The sequence below is a fragment of the Populus euphratica genome, unplaced genomic scaffold, assembly GCF_000495115.2.
Source record: "Populus euphratica unplaced genomic scaffold, PopEup_1.0 scaffold3.1, whole genome shotgun sequence".
NCBI lineage: Eukaryota > Viridiplantae > Streptophyta > Magnoliopsida > Malpighiales > Salicaceae > Populus > Populus euphratica.
In genome coordinates, this window is record NW_011499847.1 from 374,961 (window position 1) to 394,863 (window position 19,903).

General features: G+C 32.6%; 2 protein-coding genes across 4 annotated transcripts; both read left to right on the plus strand.

Moving 5' to 3' along the window:
* The first annotated feature begins 5,965 nt into the window (after positions 1-5,965).
* B73 (molybdopterin biosynthesis CNX1 protein / molybdenum cofactor biosynthesis enzyme CNX1 (CNX1)) lies at positions 5,966-12,418 on the plus strand. 2 transcript variants are annotated; one of them, XM_011045532.1, is made up of 13 exons: positions 5,966-6,228; positions 6,305-6,431; positions 6,508-6,632; positions 6,777-6,878; positions 6,954-7,037; positions 7,728-7,955; positions 8,132-8,322; positions 8,454-8,558; positions 8,717-9,025; positions 10,632-10,786; positions 10,910-11,016; positions 11,454-11,510; positions 12,043-12,418. In XM_011045532.1, exons 1-13 carry the CDS (start codon positions 6,076-6,078, stop codon positions 12,259-12,261), a joined length of 1,962 nt encoding a protein of 653 aa, XP_011043834.1. In that variant the 5' UTR covers positions 5,966-6,075; the 3' UTR covers positions 12,262-12,418. The 2 variants fall into 2 exon arrangements, with proteins under 2 accessions (XP_011043834.1, XP_011043840.1); XM_011045538.1 differs by having other exon boundaries at positions 6,508-6,596.
* Positions 12,419-13,303: 885 nt separating this feature from the next.
* Positions 13,304-18,660, plus strand: LOC105139186 (mediator of RNA polymerase II transcription subunit 19a-like). 2 transcript variants are annotated; one of them, XM_011045554.1, is made up of 7 exons: positions 13,304-13,644; positions 15,040-15,140; positions 16,145-16,428; positions 16,572-16,805; positions 16,988-17,047; positions 17,198-17,334; positions 18,293-18,660. In XM_011045554.1, exons 2-6 carry the CDS (start codon positions 15,110-15,112, stop codon positions 17,246-17,248), a joined length of 660 nt encoding a protein of 219 aa, XP_011043856.1. In that variant the 5' UTR covers positions 13,304-13,644; positions 15,040-15,109; the 3' UTR covers positions 17,249-17,334; positions 18,293-18,660. The 2 variants fall into 2 exon arrangements, with proteins under 2 accessions (XP_011043856.1, XP_011043848.1); XM_011045546.1 differs by having other exon boundaries at positions 15,077-15,140.
* The last annotated feature ends 1,243 nt before the right edge of the window (positions 18,661-19,903 follow it).

The window sequence follows — 19,903 nt, forward strand, 5'->3', positions numbered from 1 at the left end:
CAATTTAGCTAGGCTCGGAGAAGAACATTACTTAAAAATTCATTAGTAAACTCGTTAGCTTTGAGAATTAGGTTCGCGAGTGATGATGGCTTCTCACCTCTAATAAGCCGCCATCGATGACTCTTCAGTGGTCAAATTACATTAAGGATGTTCGCAGGGCGGTGCTAGAATTATTTCCTAGGGATAGTTAAAAATAATCTAACAAGACATAATATTTATTTTAATTTAATATATATGGGTTATAAAAAAACTAATATAGTTTAGTTTTATTTAAATAATTTATTACAAACATGTAATAATTTTTTTTACAAAGTAAAAAGTCCAGAGGAATACTAAATTAAATCTAAATAAAGTTAATTTTATTTTTATGATACATTTATTATTTTAATATTATTGGTCTTTATATTTCTCAAATATAAACATACAAAGTATATAAAAAATATTAACTAAAGTAAATCATTATTTTATATTTGATAAACTTTAAAATAAAGTAAAAAATAATAAAAAATAATTCTTACCTATTTATTTTAATTATACTCTTTTTTTTTCATATAATAGAAATCATTAATTATTATATTAATTGTGAATCTTTTAATAATTTTTTTTACTATATAAACAAACAAATATTTTGCAAGAAAATATCCTCTCTATGATTATGAAGTTCTGTTTTAATAATTTTCATTAATAAGAAAGTCTGTTCAATTGTTATTGTCAAAACAAGAAGAGTTAAAATAAATTAAATCAACCTGTCAACTAGTGGATAAATAGTTTTTTTCAAAAAATGAATAAATTCTTTTTATTTTGTTCATAATTCAATCTAAAATAAAAATACATATAGTCATAAAAAAATGATAATTTTGATAACTCTACTAAAAACAAAACATCAAAAAAAATTTAAGTATAATCAAAACAAACCAGTAAAATATATATAATTAATTAGAAAAAAATCATTATCAAGATTTAAAAAAATTATTAGAATTAATAAATTTGAAAAAAAAATAAAAATTTATAAAATTATAAAAAAACCTCACCAAATTCTTGATAAATATCTCAAAATAAAATAAAAATATATTTTGAATTTAAATTATTAATAACTAGTTATTTTTTTATTTAATAAAACATGAATTAATCGGTATTCTATTTTAATTTTTTTATAAAAATATTTTATTTATAATTTTTATTTATCAACCGTGCTGCAAGCATTTATATTAATGCTGTAAGCCTGTAAGGAGAGAAAAGGTAACAAAATACACCGATAACTTTATATTAAGTATCATAAAATCAAGACAAAGTCAAAGAAATTCAAAAATAAAGCGAAGGTTAACAAATGTATTTACGCAAGAAGGACCGTCTCGTTGAAAAATATTACAGCTACTCACATTTAATTACCACATAAAATATATATATATATATATATATATATATATATATGTCTTGCGGGGTCAGGCCTCTGCTAGCCACCCTTTCATTCCGCCCCTGGGTGTTTGGGGTAAGGGAATGTAAAATATACTTGTGATTGTTAAATATTTTTTATTTATAAATATATTAAAATAATATTTTTTATTTTTAATAGTATTTTTTATATTAACTCATCAAAATAATCTGAAAATATTAAAAAAATATAATTTAAAGTAAATAAAAAATAAAAATATTTTAAATTTTTTTAAAAATAATTTTAAAATGCAAAAACAAACCAAATTTAAGAAAATATTTTCAAAACATATTTATCATGAATTTTTATGATGAAACGCTTATAATGTTTATAGTTTTTATAGCCTGGTGTGTCTATTTAAAAATATTTTTAATTTTGTTTTTTATATAAAAACTATAAAAATACATTTAAAAAATATTAATTTAATAACTTTTCATGAAAAGTAAAAGAAGGCACAATAACAACGAAGGTAAGAGTGAATTCTTTTAAAGATATTTCTTGGATTAATCCTGCTCCCACCTCTCATGTGCACCTCTAATCACACTGGCATATAAGAGTATTTAAAAAAACCGAGTAATAAAAAAAAAATGACAAGAAAACTAAACTAGAAGGAAAAGCCGTAAAGATCAATTGAAAAATATATGATAACATCTTGGTTCGGTTCCATTTTGATTTCAAATATCCAAAACAGACCAACTAAATAAAAATATTTTGATAAAGCCAATGTATTCCATGCAGCACATCTTGTGCATTACATGTTCAATTTGAATTGACGTTTTTAAGTGGGTTAGGGTATAATTAGAAGTATTAGTTGTTTTTTAAAGTATTTTTTATATTAAAATAATATATTTTTTATTTTTAAAAATTATTTTTATGATTAACATATTAAAACAATCCAAAACACAAAAAAAAAATTAACTAGAAAATAAATTTTTTAAAAAACATTAATAAAATCACATTTCTAGATATTTACTTGATCTAGTTTGGTTTAAAAAACCTATACAAAAACGCTAATCAAAATTTCTAAAGATTAAAAAGCTTAATTCAATTAGATTTTCTAATCTAAATCAGATTTATAAACACTCTTAGTAGTAGGCTTAGTACCAATAGTTTCATTGATGTTGATAATAGTGAGTTTAAGAGGATGTTTGGGATAATTATGTAAGTTATTTTTAAGGTATTTTTTATTTAAAAATATATTAAAATAATAATTTTTAAAAATATATTTTTGATATTAATGTATCAAAATTATAAAAAAAAACACAAAAAGTTATTTAGAAAAAAAATCAAAAAATAGTGAAACAGTAATTCAACCAATCAAAACTTCGTTCCACCTCCTAATACCAATTATCAAACACCATACTCAAACATATATTTTTCAAAGTTTTTTTTTGAAAAAAAATAAATGTAAGGTAAATCTATTCATAATTTTTTAAAAAAGCTATATTTCATTTCAAAAACAACAAAAGTGCTCAGCTATTTACTGTGTACTGTGAGGAGAAATGACGTGGATTCAAACAGCATGCTGGTCATTTTATCCTTTATTGCAATTAACAATTGCTTTTGAAGCGGGAGTAAAGTCATCTTTTTCACATGATTAAGTGTTACTTTTAAATTGATCGGGGGCAATTTAGCCATTTACCTCTTATAATATATAGTAAAAATACCTTGTTACTCCTGAAAGTTAAAAAAATGGCCTTCCGTACAAGGATCTTTGTGTATTTTCTCATCTTTTTTGCACGGTTGCAGCTAAAAAAAATGACGACCTTGTAAAAAGGGTTTTGTTGACTTTACACAATTTTTGCACGGTAAATGACATATATAACCTTTGGCTGAAAAAAAGGCTGGTTTGGAAGGGTGTTTTTGTCTTTGCAAAATGGTTTTTCTGAAATATTCATATGTCATTGGTCCTGTTTAATAACTTGCATTATTAAAATATTAACAAATCAAATACAAAGGCCGATGGGTGTTGTTCAAGCGTTCGCATGTCGATATCCCATACGCCATTCTAGAGTTGTATGGGGCAGGTTCTGGTAGCTAGAACCTGCCGAGCATCTTCTCATTCAACGCGTTAAGTGGTGTCACGGCTGTTGAAGTGGCACTTGTGGTCAAAATGGCGGCGGATCAAAGGCCATAAAGTTTTTTCTCCTCCCTTTTTTTTCTTTTTCTTAGGCCTTGGTATTTGCATAGAGTCTTTAAAAAAACCAGTTGTTTCCTCTAGATTTTATTTATTTTGAATATCGTCCTTGTTTTTTTGTTTTGTATTTTTTTACTGCTTTTTGATCTTTTTTGATTTTATTCCTTGTTGTTGAATTTTATTGGATTTTTATATAAAATTTAACCTTTTTTCTATTTCTACTGTTTTATCCTTTGCATTGTTTTTTTTCTTTACTTTGTCATTTAAAATTTAATTTAATTTTATTTGATTTTGATCCTTATTTTTTCTATTGTTTTATTTATTTAATTCTTGTTATTTTAATTTTTGTATTTAAAATTTTTATGATTTAAAATTTTACTTTATAATTTTTTTATATTTATCTTTCACAGGATAATCTCAGTCTCCTAACCCGATCCACCAGTTTTTATAATGAACTCATTTTAAACATGGTCTTTTTATAAATTCTTTCTAAAAATTGGTTTTTTCTCAATTTTCTCTTTATTATTTTCTAAAAATACACGCACGACTAAAAAAGAGTTATGGCCTCCAATTTCTAATTTGATCAATTTTGGTCCTCCTTATCATTATTGATATTTATTTGGCTTTTGATGCCTTTTTTAAGTGTTTTTATTTAAAAAAAAATTCATCCATGAATATTTTATTAAATTTAATTTTTTTAATTCGATTTGGTTTGTTTACTTGTAATTGCTTTATTTTTGTATTTTGTACTTTTCTTGATTTTTTTTTAATTTTATCCCTTTCAATTTATTTTTTCATTTTTATTCTTAAATTATTTATAGTATTTACTCTTTTGATTGCTATATCTTTATCGCTTTTTTAGCTTATTTTTTTCTTAATTTTATCCCGAAATATTTAATTTCATTTGATTTTATATTTAGCTTTGATCATAATTCTTTTGATTATTTTTTTATCAATTTCTTAGTTTTTTTTCATTTTTTATACTATATTTGGTTTGTATTGAGTATATGTTTAATTGTTTTACAATTAAATATTTTATTTTGTTATTTTTTCATGGTTGCCTTCCAACAACTCAATTCTTTATTGAAAATCATTTTTAAAAAAAATTCATGATAATATGTTTTATTATCAAGTCATTCACTTCATTGTTTATTCTATTTTTGTTGTTATTGTATTATCTCAATCTCATATATTTAGTAATAAATTAATCAAGTTAATCATGGTATGTTCAGATTTTATTTCCTTTTTTTGTTTATATATATCTTTTTATAATTTCATCTTTGAGTTTTATGGTTATTTCACTTCTATTTATGCAATGTTATCATAAGTATGAGTTAATCAAGTTAATTTAGGTAAATTTATATTTTTTTATGAATTTTTTTTATCTAGTCTTTTTAGTTGAGTGTTTTTTTTTGAAAAATCCAATTCTTTTCTTATTTTGGTCTCAAGTTGTGAGTGACAAATTGACCGGGTTAGCTTAAATAGACTCGAGTTTTTTTCTCTATGTTTTTTAATAATTTGTTTTTTTTTTAATTTTAATAACTTGTATTTAATTATTTAACGTTGAATTTTGTAATTTATTAGCATATTTTATTGTTTTGTTATTTTAAGAGCAGGTTGATCGATGTAACTTGGATTAATTTGTAATTTTTTTATTTCTTTATTTAACTTCAATCTTTTTTGCTAAATCCTTGTTTTATAAGTATATTTTTTTTTACCCCGATCTCATGTCGTAGGTGATAAAGTAGTCGAATTAACTCAATCTATCTTAATTTTATTTATTTTTGGTTTCTGTATGAGTATTTTTTTTTAAATTTTATTGTTTTGAATTAAATTATTTTCTCTTGAATTTTGTTATTTTTCTACTTTTATTTGTATTAGGATATTTCAAGATGTATTGATAAAGTTAACTTGAGTTTTTTAGATTTTTTTGTTAAATTTTGTTATTTTTGCTAAGTTTTTTTTTAATTTTTTTTTTATATAAATCACACATCATATGTTATAAGTTTGTTAAATTAATCTGAGTTTACTCTTATTATTTTTTTTTTATTTTTTATTTATTTATTTTATGATATATTTTATGATTTTTTTTACTTCTTTTTTGACAAAGTATTTATATCTTGTATATCAAATCATGTTTTAATAAGTTTAAACAAATTTATCTTCAATTATCACTGCTTGAATATTTTTTTTGTGTTGAGATAATTTAAGTCGGTTTACTAGGCCACACAAGCAACCTCCTTATTACTATTTTCTAATAAATATCAGAGCTACTAAAAAAAATCAATTTTCAAGTATAATATAATATAATATAATTATAGAACTTAATATTTCCTTCCAAATTAAATTTAAATTTATTTATAAATTCAATTGAATTTCATCCTTCAACCAAGTGTTTAAAAAACAGTCCTCAGCGCTCTCACGCCTGTTTCACTCGTCTCTGTCTTTTGTCTCCATCTTGCGGGCTGTACGGTCTCCGCCGCAGAATCGGCAATACTATCCGACGATGATATCAGCAGAGGAAGCTCTCCAAACCATTCTCAAAGTCGCTCAGCGTCTGCCACCTGTCTCCGTTCCACTTCACGACGCTCTTGGCAAAGTCCTCGCCGAAGATATTCGCGCCCCCGATCCTCTCCCTCCTTATCCTGCCTCAGTCAAGGTTTTCATTAATTAATTAATAAAATAAGACTTTTAAAAAGATTAATTTTCCTTTTCAATAATTTTTTTCTATAAAGGATGGATATGCAGTGATAGCATCAGACGGGCCCGGAGAATATCCGGTTATAACAGAATCAAGAGCCGGAAATGACGGACTTGGTGTTACCTTAACTCCTGGAACCGTTGCTTATGTTACTACCGGAGGTAAATTTTATGATAACAGAATCCGGTGATGGGTTTTATTTGTATTTTTTTCAAATTTCAATTATTTTGTTTTTAGGACCGATACCTGATGGAGCGGACGCAGTTGTCCAGGTTGAGGATACCAGAAAGGTCAAAGACCCTTTGGTTGAGCGAGTGAAAATATTGGTAAAGACTCGCAAAGGCGTTGATATTCGTCCTGTGGTATGGTTTTGAATATTAGGGTTAGAAATATGTGTACGAACATTACGTGGAATGAAATTGTCTGTAAATTGTAATGTGGCTTCATTGTGGTCGAAATTCGCATAGAAATGTATTTTTTAATTAATAACTAGTGTATTTTGGCAGGGATGTGACATTGAGAAAGATGTTGTGGTATTAAAATGTGGAGAAAGATTAGGTGTTTCGGAGATTGGGTTGCTTGCTACTGTTGGTGTAATGATGGTGAAGGTATTGTTTTGCCTCTCATTTTTATGACTGATTAATATGTTCATCCAGAATAAGAGAGATTGTGCTGTCATTTAGGTTTATCCTATGCCTACGATTGCGGTGCTTTCTACTGGAGATGAACTTGTCGAGCCAACAACTGGTGTTCTAAATCGTGGCCAGGTATTATATTTCTCTGGAAATTTCAACTCGGTGGTTGAAGCTAAACGCAGCAGTGCCTAAGATAATTCAATGCAAGATGGGGAAAATGGGGTTGAAGGTAAACGCAGCAGTGCCTAAGATAATTCAATGCAAGATGGGGAAAATGGGTTATAACGACCATGCATTAGGACAATGAATTCACTGAAATCATGTAAAATTTAAGTAAATTACTGACTGATTTAGGTAAATTGAAATTTCTTAGATTGAGGAATCTCTTATTCTCTTTGCATACTTTATAACATATCCATGGAAAAGAAATTAAACACAAAAACATGTGGATTCAGATGTTATTCTACTTAAAGAATGGACCTTTTGGATTGAAAATGATTATTTTTACTGTAAATAATTTTATAGGTTCATGGATTTGAGACTTTCTGTAGAACTGGTTGCTATTTTATTTTTCCTAGCAGCATAAATATTTAGGCACTTTGCAGAGAGCAGTTGCCATGTCTTACCATTAATGTTACTCCAGTAAACTACCATATTGGATTCATCAGAATTGGTCGCAGGATGGCTATTTAGCATGAATAAGACCATCTTTTATTCCAATTCATAGACAGATCCCTTTGTTTTCCATCAATGTTACACAATATTTTCCATGTGGTTTGTGTTTCTTAAGTTAAAAAATTTATCCTATTCAGCTCTGTTTAGATTAGGGACTCCAACCGTGCTATGTTACTGGCAGCTGCAATACAGCAGCAATGCAAGATTCTTGACCTTGGAATTGCTCGAGATGACAAGGAAGAACTTGAGAGGATCCTGGATAAAGCCTTTTCTGCTGGGATTCACATTCTTCTGACTTCTGGTGGTGTTTCCATGGGAGACAGGGATTTTGTGAAACCATTGCTTGAAAGCAGAGGGACCATACATTTTAACAAGGTAAATTTGTGTCTGTTTGTATGCTTTTTTTATTATTTTTCTTTGGCAGTGTTTTGTTTTATAAATATATGTTCTGAGGTTTAGTAGGTCCAGATTAAGTGGTGATAATTGGAAGAAATAAGCTTTAAGCTACAATCAATTCTACATCATGTTGTTTTGTTGTTGATCATCTCCAGGTTTGCATGAAGCCAGGGAAACCTTTGACATTTGCAGAAATCAACTCGAAACCAGCTGACAATATTGCATCAGGGAAAATTCTGGCTTTTGGATTGCCCGGAAATCCAGTCAGCTGTCTAGTTTGTTTCCATCTCTTTGTAGTCCCTGCCATCCGCCTTGTTGCTGGATGTGCAAATCCTCATCTTCTGAGGTTGCTGAAACTTCTAAAACATTTTTCTTCTTTTCTCATACTTACTCCAATTGCAATTTCTTTCAACGTTGGACTGCAATTTTGAGTGATATATTTGACTATGAAATTCTAATTTACTATCTCTTACTCAGAGTGCAGGCTCGTCTTCACCAGCCCATAAAGGCAGATCCAGTGCGACCGGAATTTCATCGTGCAATTATTAGATGGAAGGCCAATGATGGATCAGGCAATCCTGGGTATGTTGCTTAGAGATATTGCCTTTGTATGTGGGGCACTGGAGGGTTGGGATTCAGTTGGATCCAACTTGTTCCTGACTTCCTCTGGGTTATTTGGTTTACCCAGTATAAGAAAGACTCAACTGTATTAAAATGTGTCCCATTCTTGTGGATATCAGATTTGTTGCTGAGAGCACTGGTCATCAAATGAGCAGTCGGCTTTTAAGTATGAAATCAGCTAATGCTTTATTGGAGTTGCCTGCAACAGGCAGTGTGATTCCTGCCGGAACTTCTGTCTCAGCCGTCATAATTTCTGAATTAACTACTACTTCTAGTAGTGAGATTGGCCTATCACCAGATGCAGCTTCTTCAGCACAGAGAAATACTTGTAGAGAAACAATTGCTGGTGAGACCTTGAATGGTGAGTTCAAAGTTGCTATTTTAACAGTGAGTGACACTGTTGCATCAGGGGCTGGGCCTGATCGAAGGTATGGTATCGCATGCTGCTTTTTCCCAACATTTTAGCGTCAACTGCACAGAAGCTGTTACTTACTTGATAGACTACGCACTGCTATTAGTTTTCTTCCCATCACAAAACATATTATTCAAATATGGTGATTTGCATTGTTTGAATATGTGACTACCTACCTCATGAATTTTCGTGAATGAACAGATTCAAGGTGCTTGTGGCTGTTTCATTACTTGTAACAGACCTATATGCCAAACCAAACTTAAAGACACTTTGGTAGTGTTTGACATTATGATAATGGTTACTTTTTAAAGTACTTTTCACTTGCAAATGCATCAATATATATATATATATATATCAGCTCATTAAAATGATCCAAAAACACTAAGAAAATAAATTTGAAGCAAAAAAAATCATTTTTTTAAAGCGGGGTGTGGCCACGTAAACAAACACACCCAGATGGTTCAAATTGTATTTATTAATGCATCTAGATACACCTGTCTGAATAATTATTTCAGAAGGGTCACTTAATTGATGCTAAATCAAAAGAGCGAAGTCAATATTGCTCCTTGTCAGAGTTAAACATGGAAAGCATTGAGTACTTTGCAACAGTATTGTAAATAATAGCTAGGTCTGCAAGCCATATTGATGGGATTCTCTTGTCTCAGCAAGTTGTTTGATGACTTTAGTTGAAACCTGAAACCTACAAAGAGGAGGATAAGATATACCTGCAAATCAAGAAGAGAGAACATAATAAAAAAGGTGAAATGGTGTCCCATTCCTTAACATCTGCTAAATACACTTGCAAAAATTCCTTTGTAGTAGAAAACCATGAGGAAGCCACAAACATATTCTATACCATAATCGCTTTGGGAAGGAGTGATTTCTGACTTTTTTTTAAAGAAGTTTTTATTTTCCTGTCCAGATCCTCCTAACTACAATGATCACGAGACTTCTTGGTAGATTATTGTCCTCGTTGATACCAAATGAATGCAAAAACTTCAACCAACTCAGAACCATTCATTTCTAACCACAAAAACCAAAAGGTCTTTTCCAATTATTTCAAGCCATGGAGGCCTGTCGGAACTTGGATTTGTTTCTCTCTATTGCTAAAACACGTTGCCTTGAAATCTTAGTCATCTCTTAATATTTTTCCATGCATATTTTATCCCCTTCTTGCATATGATATTTCAACTTTAAGTCCCTGTTCTTGCCCCAACTAATTCTCAATGCCTATGGTTCCACCCATTCCTTGGAATTTGTTATCTTGAACTATTTACCCCAAACCTTCTTCTTTTCGAACATGTACATGTTACTGAACTGAGTACACAACTATGTTTTTAATAAGGGATGTACAATTATATCCTTGACGTGGATTTTAGATACTGACTTGCTTGTCTATGGTGTCATATAAAAAAGATTGAAGTGTGGACAGTTATGAAACCTAGCTTTGCCACTCTGGAGAAATTAGACTGTTTGTCCTTTTCTGTTTGGGCAAAATGTGTTTGTTTAAATTGATTGAGGTTAGAATTACAAATAAGTATAATAAATTTCTATTTCTATGTTCCTGGGTTTTTCTAAGCTCTGAAAGTTGAATAATCTCAAAAGGGTTTGGACATTTGCAGTGGCCCCAGGGCAGTGTCAGTTATAAATTCCTCATCAGAAAAGTTAGGAGCAAGAGTAGTTTCAACAGCTGTTGTCCCAGATGATGTGAGCAAAATCAAGGCTGTTGTGCAGAAATGGAGTGATACTGATAGAATGGATCTCATTCTTACCTTAGGTTAGGTTCTTCATAATTCTTTACCTTGCCAAATTCTTAAGTTGAATGCATCACAATACTGCTTCTTCCTTCTTCTTTTCTCGAGCCTTTTCCCCATTTCTAATGTTATTTTATTTGATGAAGGTGGCACTGGCTTTAGCCCGAGAGATGTGACTCCTGAAGCAACCAAGGAGTTAATTGAGAAGGAAACACCTGGCCTTCTATATGTCATGATGCAAGAGAGTTTAAAGGTACCATAACACCTGCCTTCTTTTATATATTACTAATGTTTAAATCCATGAGGTATGCTATTCATTCACTCTGAAAATGGTGTTGTAAATTGGAAACTCAAAGCAATGCATTTTTGCATGCTTTTCTTGGTTTCTTTCTCATGTTGCATCTAATTTTTGCTTCAATGATAGCACTGTTGTGTGTTTGGAGATGTAACCAAGCAGCACTGATTTGTACATTTGAAGTGCAAAAAATAGGGCATGCTCATTCCATTTGTGAATCCAATTCTCACACTACATTTTTTTAGCAAGTGTTTGTGTTTGCAATGAGATTCTACGAGTACAATGAGAAATGGCCATAAATTAATCTGCTAACAACACCGACATTGGTGAAATTGCTCTGATCTTACCGCTGCAGAAGCACTTTTTGCTCAAAAGAATTTTCCTCATCTATACAGGTGACGCCTTTTGCTATGCTATCACGATCTGCAGCAGGAATAAGAGGCTCAACATTGGTAAGGTCACAGTCATTTTTAAATTGTTAATCTTCTAAACAGTAGTGTGGAAGGGAAGCATCTCAATGTTCTGTTCTTTATTTCTTTTCTCGCAAATGCTCCAGCAATCATCAGGGATTTAATTTTGTTGTTCGTTTATTTAGTATTTATCAGTAGGCAAGCTTTAAACACTTTTCAGCCGCAGGGATTATGAAAATAACTTACATTAATAATGTGCAGCAGGGAAATAAAATCGAAAGTTCATAGTTAGAATTACAAATCAACGTTGAAGTTATCTCTGAAAGTTGGACTGTCGGCTAAAAGTAATAGTCAAGATTGTTTTGACATGATGGTTGTGTTGTTGAGAACAATTCTTGATTTGCTATAAATTACTGTTGATACCCATCTTTTGAGCTGCCTTTGCTAAATTGGTGACCCGGTGTGGTCTGGACTCAATGACATAAATCAGTTCCAGTACACCCTTGCTTTCCTTGATCCATGCCTTTTCAACCATATTTTTCCTTGATCCATGCCTTTTCAACCATATTTTCAGATCATCAATATGCCTGGGAATCCTAATGCGGTTGCAGAATGCGTGGAGGCTTTATTGCCTGCTCTCAAGCATGCACTAAAGCAGATCAAGGGAGACAAGAGAGAGAAACATCCTCGTCACATTCCTCATGCAGAAGCAGAACCTGTAGATACATGGGAACGCAGCCATAAGCTGGCCTCTGGCAACCACGCAGAGCCCGGCTGTTCATGTTCCCATTAAGTATATCGGGGAGGATAAAACAGAAAACATGTAATTTATGTTTGCTAGTGGTTGACTTCTTATAGAATTTGAATTTTGTATCGATAACTCTCCGGTTGTAGTTGACTTCATCTATTTACCTGTTCAACATGTCTATTCACCGCGCTTCATTTGATTCTCTCGTTTGAATTCCAGTCTGTTTCTTCTTGAGAGCCATGAGGCCATGGATGATTTCTTGCTAGTAAAACCTAACGTTAACAAATTGGTCTGCCGGCCCATTTAGACTGAGAGCCCTGAGGCCATGGATGATTCACGTTAACAAATTGGTCTGTCCGACCCATTCAGATACAGGGTAGGCTCGAGCTAGGGTTAAAGAACCCAAAAACTTGTTCCTTCTTGCTCGAGATGGCTGCAAAAGTTTTATCGGGTTAAATAAATAGTGATTTTTTGCAAATGAGGAAAACGAGAGGCACGTGTCTGAGCAAAATAATCAAAATAAATTAGAAAAAACGATGGTGAGACCAATCAAGAACTAGCTCAACTGTCTCAAGGCAGGCCTGGTTTGCTGCTAAGGTGATTTAATTTGAATTAATTATAATTATTTTAATTAAAATAATATTATTTTAATTTTTAAAAAACTGAAAATCAAATTTAATAAATTCCAGGTTGTTTTTTTTTTTTAACTAATAACATTGCTTGAAATTTTTTTGGAGTAATATCAATGTTTTTTTTTAACTAATAATATTGCTTGAAATTTTTTTGGAGTAATATCAAATGAATCCTTGACCCACGAGTCTTTTTACAAATGGAGTTCCAAACCTGTGCTTTCATTACCAACAGATCAAATAACCCTCAATTTGATTATTTTATTAACAAAAATGCCCACGCAGATGCTTAGGCATATTTTTTGACGGAAGTACTCACCGTCCATTTGATAATTATTTGATATACTATGGACTAAATTGCATAAAAATATAGTTTAGGAATCTAATTGAGAAATAAAAGTATTGTTCAGGGACTAACATGAGCTTACCCTGATCTTTTAAGACTCCCAATTGGGGACCCTTCCAAAATAAACCCTAAAAAAGCACCCAATTTCGTCTGCTATAAATAAACTGTCTCACTCCCTATCTCTCTCCCTCTCGAATCTTCTCTGATCCATCAAAATTCACTCGCGCTCTCTCTCCCCCTCCACTTCCCGCAATTGGGCATTTCCAATTTCCAATTTCCAATTCCCAATCTCATAGCCAAGAAGGTTTCGATTTTTTAAGCTCCTTGTTGCCGAACTTGAAAAGAGGGATTGTGGAAAAGGAGGGGAAGGAGGAGGGGTATAATAAATTTACGGTTTTGTCCTCGTGATCTTGAAGAGTAAAGATATACCCGAATTCTGGATCCATGTCAAAGGTTTGTTTAAGCAAAATTTCTATCTTTTTGATTGCTAAAATTAGGGTTTTGTGATATTTCCTTGAAATTATTACTATATGTCGTTCCTGCTTGAGATAATGCGATTAGTTTAGTGAATTTAGAGAATTCGTGGACTTAGTTTAACAGTGGCAGTGAGACTTTATCGGGCTAAAATCGACTTTTCAGAATGATTAAGACAGCTAGCTTATAGAGTAATTAGTGTTCGGGTTTTGTCAAAAGGTTTGATCTTTTTGGTGCATTGATGGATGGGGTATTGATTTATGCGTGCTTGCTAGCGAGGAGTGATCGTGCAACTTGGAATCCTTTCATCATGTATGTATGGAAGAAGGGAAAACGTTGTTTTATAATTGTATGTGCAGCTGAATATGATCTGGTGTGTGTGATATAATGGGATTGCGATGGTTTATCTCATTTAAGTCCTTTGAAAACATTGCCTTACATTACTTGGATGGGTTTTCTTTTTCTTTCTTTTTATGTGTCTGTTGAGTTTTCTTTGATATTTGCATGTCTAAAAGAGGGTTGTGCAGCTGAATATGATCTGATATGATATAATGAAATTTTGATGGTTTTTCTCATTTAAATCGTGTGAAAGCATCGCCTTACATTGCTTCTCACCTGGGTTTTCTTTTTTTCTTTCCTTTTGCGTTTGTATCTGTTGAGTGTTGTCTACGAACGGTTTTATAGCCCAGTTTAGCTGGAAAAGTTTATCTATGTTATACATAAGCATTACGACCAAGAAACTGACTTGAGTAATTAATTAGGTCGTATTATCATTTTCTAGAAAATTTGGAAGCTTATTTCTGATGGCTAGCTGTTAAGTTGTATAATAACTCTGACAGATATCACACCATAATTTACAGGGTTTTTTTATTGAAATTCTCATCCTATGACTCGTGTGTGATCTTCAAGCTGCAGGTCTCTGCCTTGTTGCATCTTTTGGACTTGACGATTTCTCCTAATGCTTTATATGGTGTTTGGAATTATGAGCATTATAGATTTCCTTGTTCCCCAGAAGTTTATATAAAGTCCCAATGTTAGTCTTTTCTATTGACAAAAGAATATCCAATTTCCTCTTCAAAATATAGTGACCCTACAAAAGATAGTGAACAGTGTAGATCCAACATATTATAAAACAAGAGAAAGATTTATTGAAAGCCTGGATGTTTGTTGAGTTTTTGCCTATAGTATGAACTTAACATGTGAGCATGCTATATTTGACGCTTGTTGTGATCTTTTTATGTTGCCCAACTTTGGAAGCAGTTTTATTTTTCAAACATCTTCTGTATATGCTTGGATTTAGTCTGACTGGAAAGGTAGCTGCTTGATGCATTCTTTGTTTATATGCTGAAATTCATTTTTAATGATATTTGATAGTTATGAAGCCTTTTCTCTTGTGATAAATAACACGCAGTTGGTGGTTCACCTGGTCATGAAACATTGACCCATGGATCCGGAAAGCAAGAAGTTTGGAAGAGGTAAGAGTTAGTTTTTACAATATTTTTGGTTTGTTGCTGCTTTACCCCTACCCCCTCTTGATTTTGCTTGTAAACAGTATTTTTGAATCCTTAGTGTGTTGTCATCATTACCCATGTCAAATCACTACATAGCTGGATCTTTCTCGAATGATATGGGGATGTAGCTTTCTTGTATTGGTGAAGCATAATTCCTTTTGCCCTCCTCCCAAACCAAATTAAAATGTTACATAAACCAAAGCTGAAATGATATCACCAATTCTATCATCTATCACATGGTCCAAAGGAAAGTTAAGGCCAACGTGTTCTGTTCTATCACATAGTTCATGTGTTTTCACCAGACCTCCTGGGGTGTCAAAACTGCTGTAAATTTTATCCAAGAACGTATTATAGAAACAAATATTGATATAAAAGAGTGTAGGTAGGATTGATTGTTAGGTCTATGACCCTTAATTAAGTATTTTTGGTTCAAAAGTGGAGAATGATCAGTTAACAATTCATGGGCTCTTCTGAAAATATCTATTTAGAAACATCAAATATAAATAACCTTTCAACACAGTTTAAGTTCTTTAGCATTGTTGATCACTGACTTGTTAAAGCCTCATCTTGTTGTCATCTTTGTATACATTTATACATGGGATTGGATGGAATGTGTGTATGTGCACCTGGGCTTTATTCATACCCCCTTTTTTCTGTGAATTAAGAAAAAAACCTTATTTTACCCCCAATTGTGATTGTGTGCCCAGCTTGTCTTCTTTATTGATTGTTTCTCAATACCTGAAAAAGTAAGACCAGATTTCATATTGTCTTTATTTACACAGCAATATTAGCTTAGTTTAATTTTTTCTTATTGTCATTCAAATACTGTAAACTTTCTCCACCCACATGAAGAAGGGAAAGGAAGAGGGCAATGAAGAAGAAACTCATAATGTGAAAATGAATATAATGAGGTTTGCACAATATTTTGCTCGTTACGGTTATGAGATGGTGCCCTTTTGAAATTTCAGGACCAAGAGAGCTGACTGGTGCTGTTGATCTTATAAGTCATTACAAGCTGTTGCCCCATTACGAATATTTCTGCAAGCGGTCACTTCCTTTGTCAATTGCTGACACACATTATCTTCACAATGTGGTGGGAGACACTGAAATTAGGAAAGGAGAAGGGATGCAATTGGATCAGCTTATCCAAAATACCTCAAGAGATAGTAATGCACGCATACAGCCCTTTGACTTGAATGTACTTAGAGAGGCCTTCCAACTGAAGGAAACCACTCCCATAGATTTGCCTTCTGTAAGAAATCTATCTTGCCGTGTTTTTCATGGGATTATAGGTTGCTTTAGTTTAGTCTTGCACACTTGATCAAATTGTCATTGGCTCTTGTTTGACGTCCCAATGAATTTTTTATTTGTTTTTTTTTTTATTATCTTCTTTAGTCTGAGAAGGGGACTCCTACCATAGCTGGGAAATCAAAAGGTGAGTCCAAGGACAAGGATAGGAAGCATAAAAAACAAAAAGATAGAGATAAGGAGAAGGATAAAGAGCATAAGAAACATAAACGCCGTCATAAAGATAAAGATCGGAGTAAAGACAAAGACAAGGAGAAGAAGAAGGATAGAAGTGGGCATCATGATTCTGGTGCCGATCACTCCAAAAAACACCACGAAAAGGTTAGAACTCATTACTCACTTGCATTTTAAACAAGTAATTTTGCTGATGGCTAGGAAAGAACTGCTGTTATTCGGAGGTTTTGACATTCAATTTTTTATGTATGCTGTGATGTTTTCTTTTTCTAAATTTTGTTGAATGCTCAATGGCATTGTCAATAGACTTTTTGGTTGTATGATTTCAGAAAAGGAAGCATGATGGGGATGAAGATCTTAATGATGTGCATAAGCACAAAAAAAGTAAGGTAATAATATTTGTTTGAAGTTATGGTAATTTTGCAGCATTTTCAGTCTCATCTCTCTCCTTTTGTTATGAGTTACTTGACTGCTTTTCACTCCTTAGCTCCTTGTTCTCCTTACACAAGCCCTATATTTTATAATCTGTTCTCTTGCAGCATAAGAGCTCAAAGATTGATGAAATCGGTGTGATTAAGGTAGCAGGCTGAAACGGTTGGCATGCTATAGTTCATTTTTGTTTGAAGTGGTTGTAGTTGACAGTTTGGAAGGGGTTTTGACTGTCCTTTTTTCTGAGGTAAATACCTTTGCCAGAATATGATTTCTATCCTGCTTTTGATTTGATGTGTGAAAACTAATTTTGTGAATGTCACCTACTAGATACTCCCTCTCCAAAGTAAACAAATAAATTAATGATAAATTTTGGTTAGATAAAAGCTATCAGCTCATGGCTACTGAAAATGACTTCTATGAACATGTTTGAAATAACTTTTCCACTGGAGAATGCTTTTAGCCCCCTTTTAAGGCTAAAAAAGATGCTAATCCTGGTTTTGTCTTGTATACTACATGGGTCAAGTTGGTTTGTATGTGATCCATTATCAACTAGACACATTGTGATTAGGAGACGAAAAAAATAGGTGTTCACCTGCGATGTGGGTCTCCAATGCCCCTTATCTATTTATATTTTTGGAGGGGAAGTTCGCTAGCTTTCATGGGAAATGGAGCTAAATTCAAGGAGATCAAGGGTGCATGAAGGTTGAGATGGAGGTGGCTAAAGGTAGGCCTGGAGATAAAGAAGATCTTGATTGCTGTACTGTTGCATGCCATCTCGTTACCGTGGTTTTGAAACTCAATCCTAAAGATGCTAAAAAGTATCTTGCTGAATTCCATCTTTGGGTCTAGCCACCAAGGGTTCTGTATAAGTTCTCTAATATTTTTCTCACTGTGGTCCCACTTGTTCAAGTTCTATTATTTGTTGAAAGAGAAGATGAAGTTCTTGTCAGGCATTATCTAAAAAGGTGCAGGAATGATAATTTTTGGCTGATTTAAGTAAGAAGCACCCAAACACGAGAGCCTCTGATCCTCACACTCTGCAGTCTTCTACCTACCAGAATATAAATATACACTTTAGCATCGACCATTGCCTCTGCTTCAGTCTTCTACCTACCAGACACTTTAGCATCGACCATTGCCTCTGCTTATTTTCACTAACACAATTGAGACATTTCTTATGTTACATTTGCATTTTTATGCAGGGTAGGTTTTGAACTGACTGAAAATGCGAAGATGGTGAATTCACCTGACAAGAACATTTGGATGCCGGGTAGAAATTTGCAGAAAATGGAACTTGTATCATATAGTTTCTGGTAATAGGGAAAACTTCCATCCCTTCACTTTTTCCTTAGCTTTTACGGTACATTGGATATGTCAGAATGTACACATTATTGTAATCATTTTATCCCTTTTAGGGTAGTTCAAAGCGTCGTTCTATAATCAGTTTCATTTAGTATTTTTCAGCTTTTGAGTTGTAGGAAGAACATGTTTAGGATAGGGATTGTGTATATTAAATTAATTCCTTTCTTCCCCAGTGTTTTATGGCAATGATTGCGTGCATCTTTGTTAACCAACCAGAATTAAAATGGTCATGCTTACGTACGTTCTCTTTAATGCTGGACTTATTCTGAGGTTCTGAATCGTGTGTTGTGCAATAACTTCATTTGTAGACCAACATACCCCCAAAATCCGTGAGGCAAGAACTTTATTGTAATCATGTAACCCAGTTCAAAGAAATATCAGTATCACCTCTATCAAGTTTTAAAAGCAGAAGCAGCTTGACAGAATTCGGAATAACCCATCAAAAACAGTACAGACATCGCCAACATGACACCTCTCAAAGTGCATGCCAAGCTCTGGACCAGCCAATAATTCTGGGGACGCTGAAGACAAGAATTCCACCAAGTCGTTTGAGTGAAACTCTCATATCTCTTTGGGAACAGCTGGGAATGGACGGATGATTTCTATACGACGGTGGGTGGCATGGCTGACTATCAAGTTGTGAGCCATACCGAGTCAGGAGGGTGTATGCTTAGGCCATAGCAATAATTACCAATAATAAGTTCATAGGATGTTACGCTGCGTTTTTTTAGCATCACTTCCTGTTGACTGTAAAGACGCCCTTCCTGTTGCAGAGGAACACAACAATGGAAAGAACCCGTTCTCATAAACTAATGTTAAGGAACATAGAAGTGCTTGGTTGGAGTAACGAGATAGGGATATAAAATAAATTTATCTTTTAAATAGTTTTACAATAAATTTCTTTACATGAGGCGCATGAAGATGAAGATGTCTTCTCTTTCTCCATATCCATTTATTCTAACTTATAAACTCATTTTATTAATCAGTGTTAAGAATGAAGCTGCAATATGCAAACATGATGCCTATATTCATAGGCATCAAAACCAGATTAAAGAAAGATAATGATATCTGGAAAATTAATGGTGACAAATGTCTTATTGCATATGTACGTACATTAAATTGTACAAAGCAAGAAAGCGACAACATGTGATCAATGAATTTTCTAATTTTTTGTGTGATTTAAAAAAAAGAAAAAAAGAAATTGGGTCAACGAATAATCTTATGTACTACTCCGTCGCTGCGTTTATGGAGAAGTTGGGCGGGTAAAAAATATGCACCGGCGAACACAATTTTTATCAGGTGTTCTTAAAACAGTGTCATTGTTCTAAGCCACTCTACCCAATGGAAGAAGAGGTCATAGTTGGTGCAGCCGTGCAGGCCCTGCTGGTCTAGCAACATCTGCATGCCTTGTGTTTGAAAGAGAGGATGTCTATGCCTCTTTATGGAAGAAA

What these genes read in the sequence shown, in the direction of transcription:
- B73 (XM_011045532.1), top strand. Translation starts at nt 6,076, where the DNA reads ATGATATCAGCAGAGGAAGCTCTCCAAACCATTCTCAAAGTCGCTCAG. An exon ending in TTGGTGTAATGATGGTGAAG is followed by an intron (nt 6,879 to 6,953) that starts GTATTGTTTTGC and finishes GCTGTCATTTAG; the next exon opens with GTTTATCCTATGCCTACGAT. An exon ending in GAATAAGAGGCTCAACATTG is followed by an intron (nt 11,511 to 12,042) that starts GTAAGGTCACAG and finishes CCATATTTTCAG; the next exon opens with ATCATCAATATGCCTGGGAA.
- LOC105139186 (XM_011045554.1), top strand. Translation starts at nt 15,110, where the DNA reads ATGGATCCGGAAAGCAAGAAGTTTGGAAGAG. An exon ending in CTCCCATAGATTTGCCTTCT is followed by an intron (nt 16,429 to 16,571) that starts GTAAGAAATCTA and finishes TATCTTCTTTAG; the next exon opens with TCTGAGAAGGGGACTCCTAC. An exon ending in ATAAGCACAAAAAAAGTAAG is followed by an intron (nt 17,048 to 17,197) that starts GTAATAATATTT and finishes GTTCTCTTGCAG; the next exon opens with CATAAGAGCTCAAAGATTGA.